The sequence below is a fragment of the Corapipo altera genome, unplaced genomic scaffold (genome assembly GCF_003945725.1).
Source record: "Corapipo altera isolate COAL_440 unplaced genomic scaffold, ASM394572v1 53, whole genome shotgun sequence".
In the NCBI taxonomy this organism is placed as follows: domain Eukaryota; kingdom Metazoa; phylum Chordata; class Aves; order Passeriformes; family Pipridae; genus Corapipo; species Corapipo altera.
Genome location: NW_020884900.1, coordinates 2,880,445 through 2,900,796, shown reverse-complemented (window position 1 = coordinate 2,900,796; position 20,352 = coordinate 2,880,445). Strand labels below are relative to the sequence as shown.

The following is a 20,352-nucleotide window of genomic DNA, read 5'->3' as shown; positions in this document are numbered from 1 at the left end:
CTGCCGAGGTGGGTCCGGGCGGGGGCGGGCGAGGCTTGGGCGCTCCCCGCGGGCCGGAGCCGCGGCCCCCGCGCTGTCCCTGCCGCAGGGCCGTGCGGGGCCGCCCCGGCCCGCGGGGAAGTTGCGGGGCGGGAGCGGGGTCGAGGGCGAGGCGCGGGCCGAGGCCGGGCCGGGCCCCCTGCCCCGGGCACTTGTGTAATGGGGCCGGCGGGGCGGCGAGGCGGGGGAGCGGCCGGGCGGGAAGGGAAATGACATCAAGGAGCGGGGGGGTGACCCGGTTCCTCTCGCACCCCCCCGCCGCGGGGGGAGGGAGGGAGGGAGGAAAAAAGAAACTGTCACCGTGGGATTTCATCAGCTCCTTCTGCCTTCGTGCATTCAACCTATTTTTCGTTCCTTTGGTTATGTAAGAGGAGCGGTGTGGAGAGGAGCGATGATGAGGGGCGGCTGATGGGCTTCCTGGGGAATTACCGGGGTTTTTTTTGTGTCCAGCTGGCCCTCCGAGTTAACGCTGGGAAATGCGGGACAACTGCGTGTCGAGTTTTTACGTGTATTTACTTTGCTTGCACTGCTCCGAATATTGCAGCACAATGCAGGCGAGGGTGGCAGGGACTGGAAACAGAGTGCAGTTGGCCAAGTTTTTTATTTCACTCTGACTGAAAAGCAAGAGAAAATTGTAAGTAAACAGTAAAAATCCTGTTCTGTTGATGCTCTCATGTAAGGAGGCACCAATGTATTTACTTATCTTTAATCTCACTCGTCTTTTAACTTGTTTATATCATATTTAATGTTAGTGTGGGTCTTGATATTTTGATTCAAAGCTCTTTATGAGACGATCTTAATTTCAAAATTTATAAATAGGAAAATGTGGCTCTACTTTCTGAAAATGAAGCCCTCTTGACTACAGGAATCTTCTCTGTAATAATGACTGCAAACCCCAAGTCATAATTTAAATCTGTTGTTATTTTTACATGGGCTGGAAATACTTGTTCGAGTATTTTTTTTTAATAATCCTTATATTTGGATATTGAAGGTTTAGGGGAGGAAAATGTGCTGATGATGAGTGAAGTGATTTTTTTTTTTTCTGTAAGAGTTGTATAGAAACTGACATATTAATAAACATTTCACTTTAGTTTCTGTAGCTCTAAAATGTAACCTTCATGTCTAAAATATTTTGGTTGTTGTTACAAATATTTTCAAGCATCAGCAAAATAAAAATTGATCATTTACATTTGTTTTGCTGTTCGTTTGCTAAAGTATGTGTGGATAGAAAATAAAAAACTAGAGCTACCTAGAGGGGAGCAAAAAAAAAAAAGAATTAAGTTTGGCAGCAGTGGGTTTAGAGCAGCACAGAGCAGGCTGATGACACTGTGGAGGAAAAGAGGAGAGGGGGTTAAAGAGCACTGTGTACTGGGAGCACCCAGAATCCATCTACAGAGTGGGGTATCCCAGCAGAACTCTGGTCAGTAGATAAGAATGTTCCTTTGCCATCTCTCTGCTGAACCCCTGGGGGAGAAGAGCCTTTCCCAGAGGGATTGTTCCTGTGTTCCTGTATCTCTTCTGCATTGCACCAGCATCCACCTGGTAAACTTCTGGAGTTCAGATTTGATCCTTTCAGTTCACTTGACATTTTCACTGTGGGTTTCCTCCCTGTGAATTGCTTGGTTTGTACAATAAGTGGAGGTTGGCCTGGTCTGATAAAGGGAGAATATTATTAGTGAGACAGTTCAGCTGGAGTGAAGTGATAGAGGGACACTTCTGGAACCAGTCTGGCAATTTTGGCAGAAGCTGGACTGGCACTTCAGGTTGAGAAACTGCAAGTGTTTGGGATGAAAACTGAAATATGGAAGAAAGACAATATACCACAAATTCATTCAAATATATCACAAACAAGGAGAGTTATATTGAACAAATAAATCATGCGATAAGTATACTAGCAGTTATTTCAAAAGTTATTTTTCATATACCTTATATGAAGGTAGTTGACACTTTTGAAGTTGTATTTCTTTGATTCTGTAGCGTAAATAACTGCCTGCCTTTCCTAACAGACTTTTTTTTTAGTATGGAGAGGAATTTCAGAGAGAAAGATGGACTTGATTAGATTCAGACTGACTATAAAGAACTGCAATTTCCTATCCGGGTTTGGGCCAAAAAGAGAGAAATACTGGTTTACAAAACAGATATGATGGTTTTGGGTTTATGTTGTCATTTGTCTGGTAGTTGAAGTATTTGTTTTGGGAAACAAAAACCTAGTGGTCTGTCTTTCTTCTTGAGTTAAACAAAAGTAGAACACATGCAAGGAACTCTTAAATGTATCCCTCTTTAATTTACTCTTGCTTAAATGTGAGTTGGCTACAATTGTAACAGCCAGTAAACAGTGATGGTGTCTGCTGGAGGTGGCCTCTGTGGTCCTAGAAATGGATTGAGAAGTGTCTCTGTTCCTGTCCCGTGGTCGCTCAGATTTGCTCAGGGGGCATTGCTGTGCACCAGTCCTGAGCAGGACTGATGCAGGTGGCATCAACCACATCGTATTGCTGAGTAATATACTTACTCATTAAGTCTGAGCATCAGAGAAGAACATTGGGTGGAGTTGCTTTTGTTATTTCTGATTAATTAGTACTTAAAATATCTACAGCAGCTCAAAATATTCTGACAGTTTTTGTATTTAACTGCAAAGAGTCTTTTTTAAGCCATGCTGTGCTTTTGGACTCTAGCAGGGAGCTACGTGTTCAGATGTGAAAATACTGTTTAGTTGTTTCATGATGTTTCATAATAGCAGTGCCTTCAATACTTGAAAATATAAAATTAGAGCAAAGCAGTACCAAAAATAATGTCTTCCTAGCAGCTTTCCATTGTTTTATAAATGTGCAAGCAACTGAATAGGAGTTGGACTCGATGATCCTGATGGGTTCCTTCCAGCTCAGCATATTCCATGATCCTGTGAATTTTGAGTTACTTTGGTAGAAACTTAGTGCAGAAACTATTGATATAATGACATTCACATGTGAATGGGCGAGTCTGAGAAAGAAGCAGAAGATGTATCAGTTGCTCATGTGAAATGTGCATGCCTGGTGCTTGTAGGCCTGATAAAGAGTGGAAATAACAGTCATTTGTGCTAAAAAGTTGGTGAATTGATGTTTCTCCTTTCTTTTCCGACAGAGAATATGAAACAGGAGCCAAAATGACATCCCGATTTGGAAAGACCTACAGCCGGAAAGGGGGAAACGGCAGTTCCAAGTTTGATGAAGTGTTTTCCAACAAACGGACCACCCTCAGTACAAAATGGGGAGAAACCACCTTCATGGCCAAATTAGGACAGAAGAGGCCCAGTGTCAAACCAGATATTTCCGAAGTTCCTAAAAGACCCAAAGTTGAAGATGAGGTAACAGAGGATCCATTTGGATTTGACAGTGATGAAGAATCTCTTCCTGTGTCTTCAAAGAATGTGGCACAGGCTAAAAGCTCCTCTCAGCTGGAACCCGGTGAAGCTGCTCAGTCTGAGGACTTCACTCCTCTACTTGAAGCTAACAGCAGAATTAATCAGCCAGACAGTGGAGAAAATGTTGCATCCAGCAAGTGCATACCTTTTGACAATACTGTTCCTCTCTTAAAAGAAAAGAGCACAAGCAAAAACATGGAAGATGGAGAATGCAAGGGCAGCAGTGCTAAACTTGCAGCTGCAGGTATGTTTGCTCAGCTGTCCAGATACTTCTGTTTTCCTCTGATTTTTGCTAATCTGCCTTTAGACTTTGTGTTTTCAGGGGATCGTTAAATGTTCTAATAAAATCGTGGGACAGTTAATTATAGAAAACTGTAGAGGATACACTAAAAACACTTGGAAGCATCCTGCATTTTACACATTGGTGTGAGACCCTTGGCACTCTAATCCTTGTGTCTGCAGATTGAGATACAGTGCTTTAAATTCAGTACAGTGTGTTAGACCACCTTGAATAAAATGGAATCATCATCTTCCTTTTCTAAAATTACTCAGTGCATTTGTGGGTTTTAAACATGTGTTTTGAAGAGGGATGAGTTAGTGGTAATGGAAGGCTTTATTATTAAGCTTCTGGCTTTAATTTAATGCAGGTATGTGCTTACTACCAGGCAGGTGCAGATACAAATTATAACGTCTTACTTCATTATTTGGATGGAAAAAGTAGTTTTCTGAACTTCAGTTGCACAAAGGATTTTTGTTTGGCTTTGTTTGTAATTAACACATCTTTATCAATGAGTAGGTAAAAAACTTCAGGCCTGTGAAACTGATTTGTCAGAATGTCTTTTAGGGGCTGTTTCTGGGCTCCTCAGTGTTTGTAGGGTACCTTAATGCTTCTGAGAGGGAATTCATAAGGCCCGTGGAGCTGAACATCTCTGTAATTTTATTCAAGTCATTTTTGGAGGAGATCAGATGTTGTTATATCTCATGAGAGGCTTTTGTATAATGGGCTGATTAAACTACAGCTTCTATAATTGGGCAGAAGATCACATTAGCTGAACCTTGATGGAGATGACACCTACTGACTTGCTCTGGGTTATCAAAATCAGCTTTAATGAGAAGAACTTATATAACTTTAATTTCTGATATAGTTAACCCTGGGATCAGAAATTTGAGTGGACTTGTTCAGTTATAAGGCAGTGGACAAGAAGATACTGAACAGTAGAAGATATGCATAGCTCAGTTATTTGCAGTATAATTCTGTTAGTGATTTAATTGAAGAAAACACAAAAAATATTGATTTGAACTGTAGTTTCACAGACACATTGGTGGGATGTGTAGTTGCCTTTTGATCTTGCTCTTATTTTTGCTGATAAAGTATTTCTTATTTTCATCTTGTTTTCAGCAGTTTATCTGTAAGTATGATTTATCTTCAGCCTGGAAATGTTTTTTTTTAAGTTTGAATATAGTTTTCGTGAGTGATTGAATAAGTTCATCCTCCAGTATTTACAAGGAGAAGAAATAGTAATGAGTTTCCTTGGTTGTTAATGAGCACATTGTAGCAGAACAGGTTTTACAGTGAAATGGTTTCCTTGTAGAAAAGCTTTGTTAGAACAGTATTTTTCAGGTTGGAAAAGAAAGTGAGGGAGCTGTGGGCAGAAAAAGTTAATAGAGCTCTGAAAATTCGTAGTGCTTGAGAGGCTGGGAGGAACAGACTTCAGCTGTTGCATTGGTGCTTCCTGGTTCCAGTCTTGTGAAAAATAATAAAATATGATATTTAGCACAGAAAAACTTTCTAATTTGATGCTTATTTAAATTCTAGAACTCTTTGTTAAAAGACAGTATTATACATACTATAAATATACAGCTCTAAATGGAAGGAAGCTGATGAGTCTTGGTGGATAAGGCCATCAGTGGCTGTTGAGTGTGGTCTTGGTGGTCTGGATGCAGAGAGGGAGACTCCTTAAACAACAGTTTACTGAAGGAATTCTGTTCCTGCATGCTGTTCAAAATATTAGTTAATCACTGCAGTTCGACCAGTAGCAGTGAAGGCCAAGGTGGATCTTGGCCTGATGTTCCTGTTCTTTCAGAATGTGTTACATTCTGTTGACACCCAGACAAATGAAGATAAAAAGCCATTTCGTATCTTTCTTCAGAAATTGAAATCAGCTGAGAATGAATCTTTGCAGAACATCCTAGGAGGGTCTTTGGTTTCCTTACCCTTATTTAAAGGCTGTAGTCTTGGTGATAGTGTTTCTTTTTGACAGTTAGTGTAAATGGAACTTGGATGGTTTAAGCTGCTCTTATGCTTGTGTGTAAACCGATCCAAAACAAATAAAATTGTCTCTGAGGACGTTGCTCAGAACACTGAGCAATTAGAGATAGTGGTATAGTCAGCCAGTGTAAATGTAGGTGCTTCAAAGGCTTCTTTGTTGTAGTGACTGCTGGGAAGCTGCCTTTCAGAACTGCAGAGTCAATGGGATTGATTTGGGGCAGGGTTCTGGAGGGGAAGGGAACCATAGGGAGTGTGCAGGTATAGTACTCTACTGCTGACATGTCCTCACCCTCCCTGTAGTTATTTCCCCCTTTCTGGTGACTCTTGAACTCCACCAGGTTCAACCACATTTTTCCAAGCTCAGCTATTCCTGAGGAGGAAAGAAATGGGGGTGGGGAAAGCGAGCAGGTAGAAGAATATTAATATTCCCAGTGTAAGAGACTGCAATGTGAGCTCAACCTTAACCCACATACAGCAGTGTATCTCTAGGTGTAGAAAACTAGGCTATGTTGGTACTGATATTCAAGAAAAGGCTTGCTGACTTGTTTAAAGTTTGCTAGTCCTTGTCCTAATACTGATTAGATAGTGCATGAGTGAAGGTCTCTTGACTTTCTGAGTGTGTGCCATCATTGTATCTTAATGTACCTTAATTCTTAACCTGGGTGGAATAAGGTTAAGAATTAGTGTTGAAAACTGTGCCTTAACATGGCCATGCACAAAGTGAGAGGTACAGTCAATCCTGCTCTAGTTCTGCCTCCATGTGCATTCCTTTGGACATTAAAATGAAGGTGAGGCAATGTTGGTTAATTTTAACTAATGTTTGATAGTAAAAAGCAGTTGGTTTTGGGGTTTGTTTTAGTAGTTGTGCAGCTGTGTAACAGTTGAGGATCTGTATCTTTTATTTAAAATGGTAGAACTTACTGGTCTTTTTTTTTTTTTTAATAGCCTTCAGCTAGTGCTTGTAACAGTCTTATTTTAAAGGCTTTGAGAAGCTCTTAATGTGTAAAGCTTCTCATAATCTTACCCTGATGTTGCTTAATACTGTCTGAAGAATGTCCATGAGTAATCCTGTGTGTAACAGGTAATTTAGAGATGAGAGTTCAGGTAAATTTGAAACAACAAAAGACTGTTCAGTATTAATAGTTACTGTTAGGTCATCTTTGTGAAGGCTCGAGGACTTGGTATCTAGAAAATAAGTTGTGTCATTGGAAAAATACCACACTGATAATTAATATCAAGCAAAAATGCAGCAACTTAGAAAGTGAGGTTTTTATGGGAGACCCTTACAGTAGAGTAAGGTGAAAACACACAGAGAATACTTACTTGGATTTTTGAAACACTCTGGTGGGGTTTTGTTTATTTTTTTAACTGTTAAACTTATTCTGTAAGGCATAACCCAAACAGTATTTCATGCTGTATTCAACTGCACACAAGCTTTAATATAAACACACTTATGGCCTTACAGAGCAAGTCACGAGGTCCTAGTTTTAAAAAACTTTTATAACTTTGCTCTTTTAGAATATTTATATTAGCTTGTAGGTCGAAATTAACGTAGTACGATTTTTCAGATGAAAATTAAAGTCAAAGCTCGATGAATTTAAAAGTTGCTGTGGCATTTCATAACGAGTGTATGAGTATGTTTCACATTAGATAACTACTTTGCCTACTCTGGCTCTTTCAGTTTAGGGAAATACTGGCATTGTTGTGGGGGGGTTTGCATTTTGACTCTGGATGTTGTGATCACCTGCTCTCTCTTGCTTTTGTGCACAGTGCTGAGCTCTGTAACTCAAACTTTTGGAGGATCTAGTCCATGGGGTTGGTGCTGTTCATGGGAGAAGGCACTTGGGGCCAGAGGTGTTTCTCATCTTTGCACACTTCGTATTCCTGTTGATGGACTATGAAATAATACTCCTTTCTTACATTAATTCTGAGTGAAAATATTAGGTATTTAATTGTGCTTTTAATGAAAAGTTTTTTAATTGTGCATGGATTAGGTCTGGTTTGTTTTAAAGCCTGTGAGTTTATTTCTGAAAATGTGTTTTGCTTGCTGTGGAGAAATAGAAAATAGAATGGCTTAAAATGTCTCTCCAGACTACAAAACAGCATAGGAATAGTGTCCTTTTCTGCTGTGTTGTGATACTAAGTACAGATTTGTGGTTATTGTCTTGGCAGTGCCCTTTGAGGCTTTTTAAGATTAAAAGAACAAATTATTGCATGTAATGTATTTGTGATACTTACTTTCTTTTTTTTCCTCCTAAGTTTAGAGTAATAATGAAAATAACTCTTCATCATCTTGTCATTTGTTGCTATGTACTGGTACTCAAACAGGTCTTTGTTCTGGCAGTAGTTTTGCTCTTGGTGCTTTAAGGAAGCATTTACCTGTTGACTGTATTGGATTCTTTTGTTTTTCTAGGTAGGTCTCAGTGCCCTGGTTTTTCACTTGGGGACTGTGTGGGTATTGGAATCGAATCAAAATGGCAGATGCAATCCTTCTTCATAGCTTGTGCTTGTGTGCAGGAGCTCCACTGCTCCATGGCCCAGGATGCAGGATCCAGTTGTGTTGAGTTGCTGGAAAAGCACAGAGAGAGCCCAGAGCACTTTGCAGAAAATGGTTGCCCTTGGGAAGGAGATGGTTTAAGTCCATCTGGTCTGTTCCCCACAGACTATCCTGATAGTGCCTCTGTGACTGTGTGTGCAAAGCCTCTGCATCCTGATTATGTGGGTGGGGAGCCCTATCTTTAGAGTTAAGTTTCAACTTCTCAAATGCAGGTTTGTTACATAATTGCATTTGACAACGAGCTTGGGCAGGATATTGCTTTCAAATTGTTTCAGAGCTTCTATTTTGTGTTTAACGGTGACATGGACATTTAAGATAATAGTTAGGTCAGAGTAATATTATCTTTCTTCCTCTGCAGAGTTGTTGAGTTCAAGTTACTTACTTCTTGAGGAAGAATTTCAGTTTAGTCATTTTTCTGTCCAGAAATGGAACAAAAAGTTGGGGAAATGAGGTCTTGAGCATTTGGCTGTCTTAGGAGACAGCTGGCAGCAACCATGATTAAAAAGAACTGCAGCTGTCCTCTGGCTGGGTCAAAGCATTAAGGAACTAATAAGAGAGAGGGGGAAAAGTCTACCAGAAAATATGTATGCCCCTAGAATTTCAGTGTTGAGGTTTGTTTGGATGATAGTAGTTATGATGGGTATGTAGATAGCTGGGTTTTATCCACAAGTCTTCTCTTCATTGTTTTTTTGTTATGTTTTCCCTTTCTGAAGATATCCCTTTTCCCCTTGCAGATAGCACTGTCGTGCTGTGTCAGTAGCCCAAGTTTAAACTGGTGTGATAATTGTTCTCAAATTTTTTTTTTTTTTTGTCTGATATTTCTTTGATGGTGGCTTGTTGGTTTTTTCCTGGGGTGTTTTTCAAAAGTCTGAAATGACTGAAATTCTGTTTAAATCCCAGTGTTTATACTGGTTTGCTAAAATAGCAATACAGAAAAAAGACCCCAGCATTTAGGAAGGAATCTGATATCTGCAACATACTTCTTCTAATGACAGGGAAAATCATACTATGTATGTCCATATACAGAGCACATGAAACTTCCTTCCCCTAAATCTATACCTTCTCTTTCCCATACAACAGTGAATTTTGCCTTACATATTTTACAATCATTCTTTCTTTATGGACTTGTACAACGAACAGTAAGTTTTTAAAAGATCATACTTTTGACTGCTGCTTAACTTTGATGTTTAAAAAGTTGAAATAACTTTGCATTCAGAACAGCTGGTGCTTGTAGAAAACAAAGAAACCCTGTTAACCTGCATACCTCTTAAGTGGGCCAAAGCTGCAGGAGAGCAGAAACCCTTTGGTAGGGAAGCCATTTTGGGTTCAAACTGCTGAGATTTTATTAACTGTATGGAAAATGTTCTTCAAATTCAAACTTAGCTTATATTTTCTTTTAAGGAACTGCTCCTATATTCCGTAAAGAGTTTCGACATATTTATGAGTACTGTCTGAATTCAGACTGACTTAGCCTAAGTATACCTCTGTTTTGACAGTTATTAGTGCTGCTATGTTATAATATACTTTATTTTTCTTCATCAAGGCTCATCCTAGAAAAGTTGGTGAAAATAAGTGTTTTTGCCATGTGCCAGCACACTGTGTTGTCCATAACACTTAGCAGTAGTTAACTGCCTGGATCAGCTTTCTTCTGCTGCTCTGAGCAACAGATGCCCTTGTGAGCTCCCAATAGGAAGAACATGTTTGGACTTTCCATCAGAGGTGAACACATGATATGGCTCGTTCAGGCTCTGACAACTCCTGTACTCCAAGGTGTAGCAGCTCTTCTGACCATTGCATTTGATGTTGTGCAATTTCTGTCTCTTCACGACCGTTTTATTTTTAGATTTCTGAGACCTGATAGTCTGGCTTGGGGTGTTGTAGAGTTCTTCAAAGCTTAATTCTTTGCTGGAGGACAAAAGTCTTCTTTCTGTAGAAAGGGGTTTTAGCATTGTTTACTGAAACTGCAGTTTGTTATTTGAGAGAGTTGAGGACTTTGCAAGTTGGGGTGTGCATTGACACTGTACTGCATGATATGTTGGGTTTTTATATAATATTGGTATCTGTAGAGTCACATTATAATTTGTATTATGAACATGGTTAGATGCAGATGTGAAACAATGTTAAAAACAGTGTTGTAGAAGAGTTTTAAGCAAGATTAGAGAGAATAATGAAGTAGTAATGATAGTTATAACATCTGTGAAAGGCAAGCTGTAAGACCATGGGTGCAACTTGGACAAAAATACTTACCTGGGAAAACAAAAAGTTTCATTACTGTAAATATACTTGTGTGTCATCAGGCATGATAACAGAGTATACCAGTTTGAACTGTCTAAAAAAATTCTCTGAGGAACCTGTGAAGTTGTCCAGGCAAAAAGGTAAGTAGCGTCAGTTTGACAAAACAGAGCAACTCTGACAAACTGTGTCACAAGTCCTGGAAAAACACTTCAGCCTCCTGGGACCTCTTGTGCAACCTGTTAAGCTCCTGTCCTGTCCATAGTCCCTTATCCTTGCCCTGTTACATGCTTGTTTTGTGGAATAAAATTATGGGGAAAAAAAAAAAGCATAGTTGTTTTCACTCTGTCAGTTCCTGAAAGTTTTACAATTTTTAGGCTTTCCACCATCTCGACAAGACTGTAATTATATGATGTATTTTATTATTACTGTGATCAAACTAAATGTTTTGTTGGTGGGGAGATATTCCTTCTTTTTCTCATATAGTACAAAGAAGAAATAGTACTGTTTCCGAGGGCTATTTGGGAACACCTTTTCAGGCATTTTTTCTTAAGGAAAACCTTTTAAAAAAAGGGTGAGATGTGTTACAGGTGATTAAAGAAAAATGAAGTTGAAATGTGCGACGTTTTAATGTCAGAATTGTCAGAGATGTCAAACTGAAGCATGTAGGTGTCTCATCTCTAAAAAAAAATTAATTTATCTTTTTTAAAAGGAGGTGTGATTTTTTTAAAGTCTGGAATTGCATTCTTCATTTTGTACATAATCTTAAAAATGAAGGAGGTAGTACCACTGTGGTAGTCACAAGGCATTTACTGTTTTTATTGGATGTATAGAATAACATTTGTTCCATCTAGTAAGTGAGTGCTTATATTAAGTATCTATTTTTTAAAAAAAGTTCTGTCCATCTAGTCTAATTAATACAGGTCTAGATGAATATTTTTCAAATGTTTAAAGGTTTATTACTGAAAAAGCAGTAGGATTTTGACAACTATATATTACATTCCTGCTGTTTGAATGTTTTCATATATGTAGAGGAGCATAAAGTCTATTATCTTAAGTGAATTGAATGTCTTGCCTTGTCTGAACTTGAAATTTTGTCTCTAGTGGTCATTTTATAAAGGTTACTTGGAACAGTAGTCATCATAATCACATAAATATAGTTTTACAAATTTGGTAATATGCATCTTTGTGTGTGTGAAAACATCTCATTGTATTTGGTGGGAAAAAGTAGAAGTTTTACTTGTTTGTTTTTTTTTCTTTTAATTCATCAGCAATACTAAAGACATCTCTGTCTTGTTAAGTGACATAAACTAGAGCATAAAATGAAGGAAGAGGTATGGGAGTGTTTATCAGTTTGTGTTCCATTTAGACCTGTCAGTCCTTTGGATTGGTTCTTTTATACTCTGATAATTAAGTTTTAGAGATTTAAACAGAAAACAAATCATGATTACCACAGAACAGTGTTATGGTTCCTGGGGATATTGTGCTTGTACCTGGGCAGGATAGGGGGAAAGTTGTGTGCTATCACTGAATTGAAATTACTTGGGAGACTCCTTTTGTTATTTGAGCCCCAAGAGCCTAATTGCAGTTAAAAATGGGAGAAGTTACATGCCTCTCTTGGACTACAGAACATCTAATAATTTGCCATTAGTTCATTTTTTCATATTCTTCCTACAGTCATGCTAGCTTCTGCTGTAATAGTTACTATTAGTAAATGCTGTAATTTTTAAAATCAAGGCTGTTGGAATTGCTGTTATTGTACACCTTTGGGCAATTAGCAAGTAATTTGCAGTAATTTCTAGTGTAGAAGCTTCAGTCTGACAGCTATTGACCCACTGATGAGATGAGAACAGTGGCTTGACAAAATATCCTTTGAGGAAGTATTCCTCTAAATGTCACTGCTTAGTTTGCCACTAATGCATTATGATGATCCAGTTTTAAAGCCAGAGTTTCTACCTGCTGTGCACTAAACGGTTTAGTAGTTACATTTTCCATCAGCCTTGCTTATTGTGGGAGATGGAAAAACCTCCCTGGTGCAGTTAGTAAGACTTCTGAAGTACTGTGTGTTTTTAAAATTTTGATGCCTCACAATGAAGGGGGAGGTTAACTGCCACTTATTTGCTGATTAGGAGTAACCTGGTCTGCTGTATTAAATTACTAACTGAAAGTTGGTGCTTGTGGAGTCTTCTCAGACAACTCAGGATTCCACGTAGCTCCTGCACATCCTCAGAACGCTGCATGGCTTACACAGAGGCAACAGAAGTCCTGCTGAGTACACAAAGAGTTGTTATTGGTATTTGCCTTTTCACATCATTCCTTGGCAATAAGGCCATTTGACTGGAAGAGAATGGATTTGTTAGTTATTAGTCAACTGAGCTGACCTGAGAAAATGATCTTAAATTTACAGATGAAGAGAATCAAAGAATTCCAGGCTGGAAGAGCTTAGATGTGTGGTACTACTGCTTTAACCCAGTCTGATCAGATTTTATTCATCTTCAGATGTACTAATGCCTTGAAGTGCCTCTGCATTTTTGGTGGTTTTCACAGAGCTGGTGGAGACTGGCATTGAGGAATTAACAACTGGCTCAGGTTCCTTGGTTTTGTTTTTGGGTTGTTGGGAACAAGCCTGAGAAGGGCAAGGTGGGTTGGGCAGGTGTGAAATTGGAGATGAGAATAGGAGCCACTCTGGGAAGAAAAATGGAACAACCTCAGAACAGCAAGTACAAAAAAAATTGAAGCAGAGAAAATAGATGGGAAGTGGGATTGTTCTTGTCATGATGCATCTCTTAACCGAGGCTTCAGTTTGTCCAAATGAGGCTGCTGCAATAAGAGTAGAATTTTTTGTTCCCTTAATAGGTCACAGACGACTTGATGGGGTTGTGTTGCTTGCCTTGTTGCTTTTCCTACAAATATTGGGCTAATTTTAGCACCTTTTAAATTGCTCTAGAACAACGTGTAGAGTAGTTTTTGTGTCTATGTAACTGCATGATCAAAATTAGCTAAAATTCACTCTTAATGCAAAGATTATCTGTTTGACTTCATTATTACTTGGTGAAATATCCAATCCATCTTGAAAGAAACTTTTTAAAATAAAAGCATCGTATTAGTTGATGTAAATGTCATAAGAATCATCTTTCTTGCAATGGCCTAGTAGATGATGGCTTTAGCCCTTGGCTACTGACAGAGTAACTTCCTGGCAAGGGACTGCAGAAATAAAGTGGCTTCAACTGCTGGAGACTGTGTCAGAACTGGTGAACAGACAGAAGAATTTAGGGAGTGTTTTAGGTGAACTGATTTTAAGTGAAAGAGTTAAATATGCACTCCCTGAATATCTTTGCTTTTTGCAGGAAAAAACCCTGGAATTTTAAGAGAATGTATGTGGAATCATGTGTTGTAGAGTAATCATGATTTTGTGTGGTCTGCTAGTAGCAGTGTAAAAAACCCAATAGGCTAAACTTTTTCAGAGTAGTTGATTAGCATTTCTTTGGAAGCAGATTCCTTGATAATTTTTTCCATTAATTTTTTATCAATGCTACTGATGTGTATCAGCTTCTTCAGTCAGTTTTCCAGACTTGATGTGTTGATCATGTTTCCTGCTTGAGAGTACAGACTGTACCTGAGATCATAATGATTCAAGCGAAGACAACAAAAAATAAAACTTCAATTTTTTTCATGTCAAAACAGATTCCTGAATTATTTGACCCTTGGGTTGTTGTAATGCACATACATACATGTGTGGTCTGTTCCTTTCCTGGGAAGATGAGATTTGTTTTGGTCCTGGTATGAAATGCAGCTCTTTTATGATTCTAGACTTTCTTAGGATGGGAAAACTATTCCTTTCCCAGATGCTCATACTGACACTTCTTCCTAACAATTCAGTATTGTTTAGTGAGCCAAGGCAGCCATATTTTAAATGTACTTATTTTAGTGTTGCTTAGACATTATTAACTCAAGTAAATATGCACTCAGATATGGAACAGAAAGTTCTGAAAATGATTTTAATTGAATTTGATATTTTTCATGAGTAAGTGTTGTGGTAGTCTTCAGCTGCACAATAACATTAAACAGATGGGGGAAGAGGTACACTGTCAAACTCACTGCTTGATTACAGAAATTCATTTTGGTTGGGCCTCTTCAATTATCACAAGCATCGGATTGAAATGGGAATAATAAGATTTCTTGTATGACGTGTTGATACTGAAAAAGGCTAACCAAGATTCCATCATTGAGATGACAGGGATGGGTTTCCTTGTTCTTTGAGAAATGTAGTTTTGCATTTCATGTATTTTGTGAAGAGCTTTTTTTATTTCTAGCTGAGTATGTGTACTTCTGTGAGAGACCTCAACTGGATTCTCAGGGAACTTAGATGCCATTTGTGAAATACTACTTGTCCTGGCTCCCTGAGGAATTTTGTTTGGGATTGAACCAATATCCTGCAAAACTGGATTTGGTAGTCATTTCTTTTCCTAGAATTTTCAGCTTGTACCCTAAAGTTCTTCCATGAACCGTATTTGCAAAGATGGCTTGTAGATGATGCTGTTTTAGTTTGAGAACAAATGAGCAAAAGTCCCTGTGCTGGTGCTGATGCTCACTTCCCTCATCAGGAAGGTTGGAAAGGGCAGACACCTTGATGCTGGTGTCTGGTGATACTGTCTCAGAAATTTCCAAGAAATCTTTGTTTCTGGAAAATAACACACTTGTATTGTTCAGTGTGTGTGTGAGGTCAATAACAGAGCAGGGCAGGTGCAGTCATCGACAAACTGTCACCGAATCCACTGAGCTGTTGTTGGTATTCAGGGAAAACAAAGGGAATGGTTTCCCTACCAGTTTAGGGGGACAGCAGGTGGAAGACTTAGTACCGGCATTACTGTTGTGTGGGTGCTGGTTGGCTGGAAACAAAGTGTACACAAACTGACTTCTTACAGAGGAATTTGCTCTCTTGGACAGTGTAAGGTTGGAGAAGACGAATTTTTGGCAGCAACTTTTCTTCAGAGAGGCAGAAATTCATTTTAAGAACCTGCATTTCAGAGTTTGTATGAATATGCAAACGTAACTAAGTCATTGATTCATGGCTGTTTTGTGTTTCTAATGACAGTACCCGTTTTTTCAAGTTCTATGCAAAAGTTAAAAGCACTTAAAGTTTGTCTGAAGCAAATCAGACACTAAAATCCATGTATTGTGAAACTTTAATTTGAAACACAAGTGTAGCTGAAATAATTTGTTGTAAATAAGGATTTTGGGGGAGTATGTTCACCTAAGAATAAAATAAAACAGTCTTATAACCTGTGTGCAGGAAGGAAATTATTTTCTTACGTAATGAAAAAATGCATTGTAGTTGTTCTTTATCTCTAATTATTCCCTCTAACTCAGTTGTGTGTGAAACATTGGTAATAATCTTCTTTGAAAGTTTCGCTGCAGATGTTCTTTTTTTGTGTAGTTTGTCTAGGAAGATAAGTGGTTATATTTAGGGTTTACTGCTGTCTTTTTCATGATGTGCATGTTCTCAAAGTGACACTTGTTTTGAGGATTTATTTGCTAGAAATTATGAGAAGACTTTATTATAATAAAAACTTTCAACTGGAGGGCTTAAAAAGTGTAAACCAGATGGATAAAAACCTTTTTAATGTTTTTTGTCATTGATCACTGAATATTTGTTGTTATATTGTGACTTTTTCAAAGTTACCCACAAGTGACTATATTTTGTGATTGCATTTTAGTGATAAGTTTATCTTTTCTTGTAGATAAAATCCAGAATTTGAATGAAGATAATGAGAACAGTCATTTCATCTATGGGAATGCCGAAGACAGTAACAAAAACAGTGCTGAGACTACAGACACTTCTGGATGCAACATTGAAGCCAAGGACTTGACTGATTCTTGGGACTCCCACGTGGGGAAAACAGCAGACTCTCCATCAGAAACATCTCAGACCAAGGGGCCATTAAGAACTCACTTGTACGAATGGGAGGATGAGAGTGAAGACACCAGAACTGGAGAGTATATATTAGCTTTTGACAATGAACATCTCTCAGAGATGAAGAGCAAGGATGAGGAGGGTGATAAAGAAGATAGTGAAAATCCAAAGGAAGCCATTAGTGAAGAACTTGTGCAAACTATTCCTAGGCCAAGCAACTGTAGGACATATTGTCGATCCAACAAAGCGAAACTGCAGGGGGCAACGAATTTTGACAAGCTGATGGATGGCACTAGTCAGTCTTTATCCAAAGCAAACAATGAGTCAAATAATGATGGTCTGAACCCAGGAAAAAAAGTTTCTTTGAGTAGTGGGACCAGTTTTAGAGGGACGGTGGGACGGACTAGAGACTACACTGTTCTACATCCATCTTGCTTGTCAGTTTGTAACGTTACCATCCAGGATACCATGGAGCGCATCGATGAGTTCACCACGGCAGCCCCGACTGACCTGGGAGAAGCTGGACGCTTGAGGAAAAAAGCAGACATTGCCACCACAAAAACCACGACCAGGTTCCGACCCAGCAATACCAAATCCAAAAAGGATGTCAAATTAGAGTTTTTTGGGTTTGACGATCAAGATGAGGGAGGGGGAGATGAAGGCGCCTCTAGAAGTTCTGGGAGTTCCAATTACAAAATCAAGTACTTTGGGTTTGATGACTTAAGTGAAAGCGAGGATGAAGATGAAGAGTGGCAGGTAGCAGAAAGGAAGGCTAACAAAAAACGAAGTAGAACTGTACCATCTTCTTCACTACAGTCAACCTCTGAGGGCAATGAAAACTGTTCCCAGGACAGCCAGCTCAGTACTAATGCAGGTAAGTAGAACTCTTCTGGAATACATATTTAACATTTAATTTTAATTGACCTTAATGTTTGCAGTATACCTAGGAGTTGGTTGAGCAATAGCACTATTTGGAAATGTAACAGTTAAATTCACTTATTTCTACTATGGGCCTATCTGGTGTTTCATATCTGTCTTGAAGTATACTTTATACCCCTTGATCTCTTGCCAGAGGTAGTTTTTTTTTTTTTTCTTTTTGAACAGAAGATTCTTACCTTATTGGTGTGCTGAGCGTACAGTGCCTATGCCTGGAAGGCAGATATCTTCCCACAGAAGCTCCACATGAACCCAGAATTATGGAGCTGAGTGCAGAAATTTAAGTAACTCTGAGGAGGTGTGAAATATCTCTTTGTGCTTTTGCATGTGTTTGTAGGCAGTTGGGACCTTTCTCGAGTTCCATCTTATCTGAGGATGCACAGCTCTGGAGAGGCCGTGGGGACCCATGGAGTGCCAGTGAGATAACTGGCTTTGGGAGAGCCTCTGCATATTCATGTGTTTCTGCTCCCGTTTTCAGTTTTTAGGTGTCTCCCTGTTGTGCACAGGCTGGGTGTGTGTATCTGTACTCACACACATACATGAGTCAAACTGTGCACGTGGCATTTGCTGGGCAAGTTCCAGTGTTTGAGATCCTTTAAAAAATTAGACTTGCTTGGTGGTCGGTTGGGTCCTGAGTAATGACTCAGGTCAAGGTTGAGGTGTGTTGGTGAAGAACAAAATGAATAACTTTGGTGAAAGGTTGCTTTTAGGTTTTTTGTTTTGAAGAAGTCCTATGCCAAAGAATCATGCATGTTGGAGTATTTCAAAACACTGCCACTGTTCCATAGAACTTTTTGGACCTCCATTTTGGAGCATGAAGCATAAGAAATTTTCATCCATTCACTGAAGTGGTTACATTTTTAAGACTTTGGCAAGATGTGTTTCATTGTGATGGGGAGAGGGGGGAACTCAAATCTAGCCTTGCAAATGTTGGAGGGTTTTTTTCCTACAAATAGCTTCTGCTAATATAATCCAGAAATAAAATTTCATAAGGAAAAAATGTTCATTTCTCTGTTCTAATTATAGCTGTTTCTAAAACTAGAATTTTTTGTAAGCCTTTTAATCAAAGGTAAATGTCACTGCTAGGGTTTTTGTTAGATTTGAAAAGGAACAAATGGATACTGATGTTCTGTGAAAAGATTGTGTTTTTAACAAAAAAGACCTTGATTTGTTTTCATAAATTTTACTTCTGATGAGACACATTCCAGCCTCTTTGGAAAATGGGCTTAACTTACAGGGCCACTTAAGAAATACTCAGAGTCCCTGTCTCTGATGAGTCTTTGTTCAGCCGTTTATTTCATGGGGAAAAATTGCTTCTACAGTTAATGCAGTTGAGATGCTGACCCATCAAATAATCCTTTCAACTGCTGTCCTCACGAGTCTCAAAATATCTACGGTTTGCATTTAGCACTACATTTACCGAACAGGCCTTTATACTCTGAGGTATCATAGATTATTTCTCTGCAATATTTTCCTAAGAGATTTCTGTGGCACAGGTAAATGTAAATTTATGTTTTGTTAGTTCTTAGTACACTTCTCCACTTCTCAGGTAAGAGCTACCTCTCAGTGCCTTTGCTGAGAGATGCTTCCCCTTTATTTTGCATCTCCTTTGCTCATTTGATTCCTGTTTTGCACTGCTGTAGCCAGGTGGGATTTGACTTGCAGTTTTTCTTCTGAAATTTGAAAGGGTGATGTCCTGTAGTACAGATTTTAAAAACAGGGAGTCTGATGCTGCCCTAAAATTGGTAGGGCTCCTTGATAAAGTTCGTGCTGTCTTCTCTCAGAGCTCGGCAAATTTTGAGCACCATGATCACTCAGAACAACCATATTAAGGTCCTTAAATATAGTGATACTGAGTCTGAGAATTCTGGACTTCTGGATCTAAGCCTGAAGGTGCAGTAAAAGTGACACTGCTCTGAGGTATCATCTCCCTGAAAAAAGGGACTTTGTGTCCATGAAAAATGCCAGCTTTGACTCCAAGCCTCAGAAAAAACCTTCAGAACATCTTGTGTGATAAAACTTCCTTGAAATAACAAACAGTACTGAGAGTTGCTAATGTCACCTGAGTTCTGTATGTGCTGTTCTTTTTTTGTGCTAATGAACAAATGCACAGATAAAAATGCAGTGTTCCTGTTCCAGGTTGACAGGTGAGATGCCAGATTGCCTCTCTGAGTTTCATTCCCAGAAATTCCTAAGACTGATTTTGGTGTTCTGTGCATAGGGAATGTTACAAGGCATAATCAGTTCTGCAAGAAACTTGCTGCTTTCTCTGCTCTCTGTTCAGTCCTACTTTGCCATAATACTGATTTGGTGTATTTTTATGAAACATATTTCAGAATCTTATTTTAAAATATCGTATTAAGATTTTGCAATAGAACAGGAAATGGACTATTCCTTCCAGTCTAGTAGTTGACAGTTGAGAGAAAGTAAGTTTAACAATACATATTTAAATGTTTCTACAAATGAAATTTAAGAAGGTACAAAGACTACAGGGACAATGTTGTTAGTGCAGGAAAAAATACAAAATAGATAAATTCAATTTCAGTTAGACTGTCTTTCACTGAAATGTCTTTTCTGTTGCTCACTTTATGATAGGCTTCCTGCTGAAGTGGTTAAAAATCTTCAAAAAAAGCCAAACAAATAAAACTCCCAACTCAAAAAAAAAAAGAAAAAAAGCTTCAGATTTTAAATTTCTAGATGCTGTTCACAAGCTTTTCTTTTTAATGAAAATGCTTCATAACTTTATTAGCCTTAGATTTTTCCTGAAGCTTTGAGTTCTACTTTTAAGTTAATTTTTTATTTTGCCCTTGTAACCTAAAATTGTCTCATTAGTCAGTGCAGCAACCCAGTGAAGCAAAAGCCCCTTTGACTCGTGAGCTTCCCAGCTGTATTCTGCCAGAATGCCAGGGGCTAAAAGTACTGGTGAGACTTTCCTAGATCTGAAACACTCCCTGTCATCTCAGTAGCCAGAGCACAGGATGGCTCCAGTGAAGAGGAGCTTTTAATAC

The 20,352-nt window shown here is 38.8% G+C and overlaps 1 protein-coding gene across 3 annotated transcripts in view; it reads left to right on the top strand.

Annotated features, from left to right (window-relative positions):
- WAPL (WAPL cohesin release factor) overlaps positions 1-20,352 on the top strand; it is a 65,729-nt gene that overhangs the window by 777 nt on the left and 44,600 nt on the right. For 2 of the 3 annotated variants that reach the window (XM_027649345.1, XM_027649346.1), the window contains 2 exons: positions 3,157-3,680; positions 16,236-17,282. In XM_027649345.1, coding sequence (XP_027505146.1) covers positions 3,179-3,680; positions 16,236-17,282 — 1,549 coding nt within the window. In that variant the 5' untranslated portion in view covers positions 3,157-3,178. Of the gene's footprint in view, positions 1-339; positions 674-3,156; positions 3,681-16,235; positions 17,283-20,352 lie in introns of those variants that run through there. The other variant, XM_027649344.1, reaches the window with a different exon arrangement.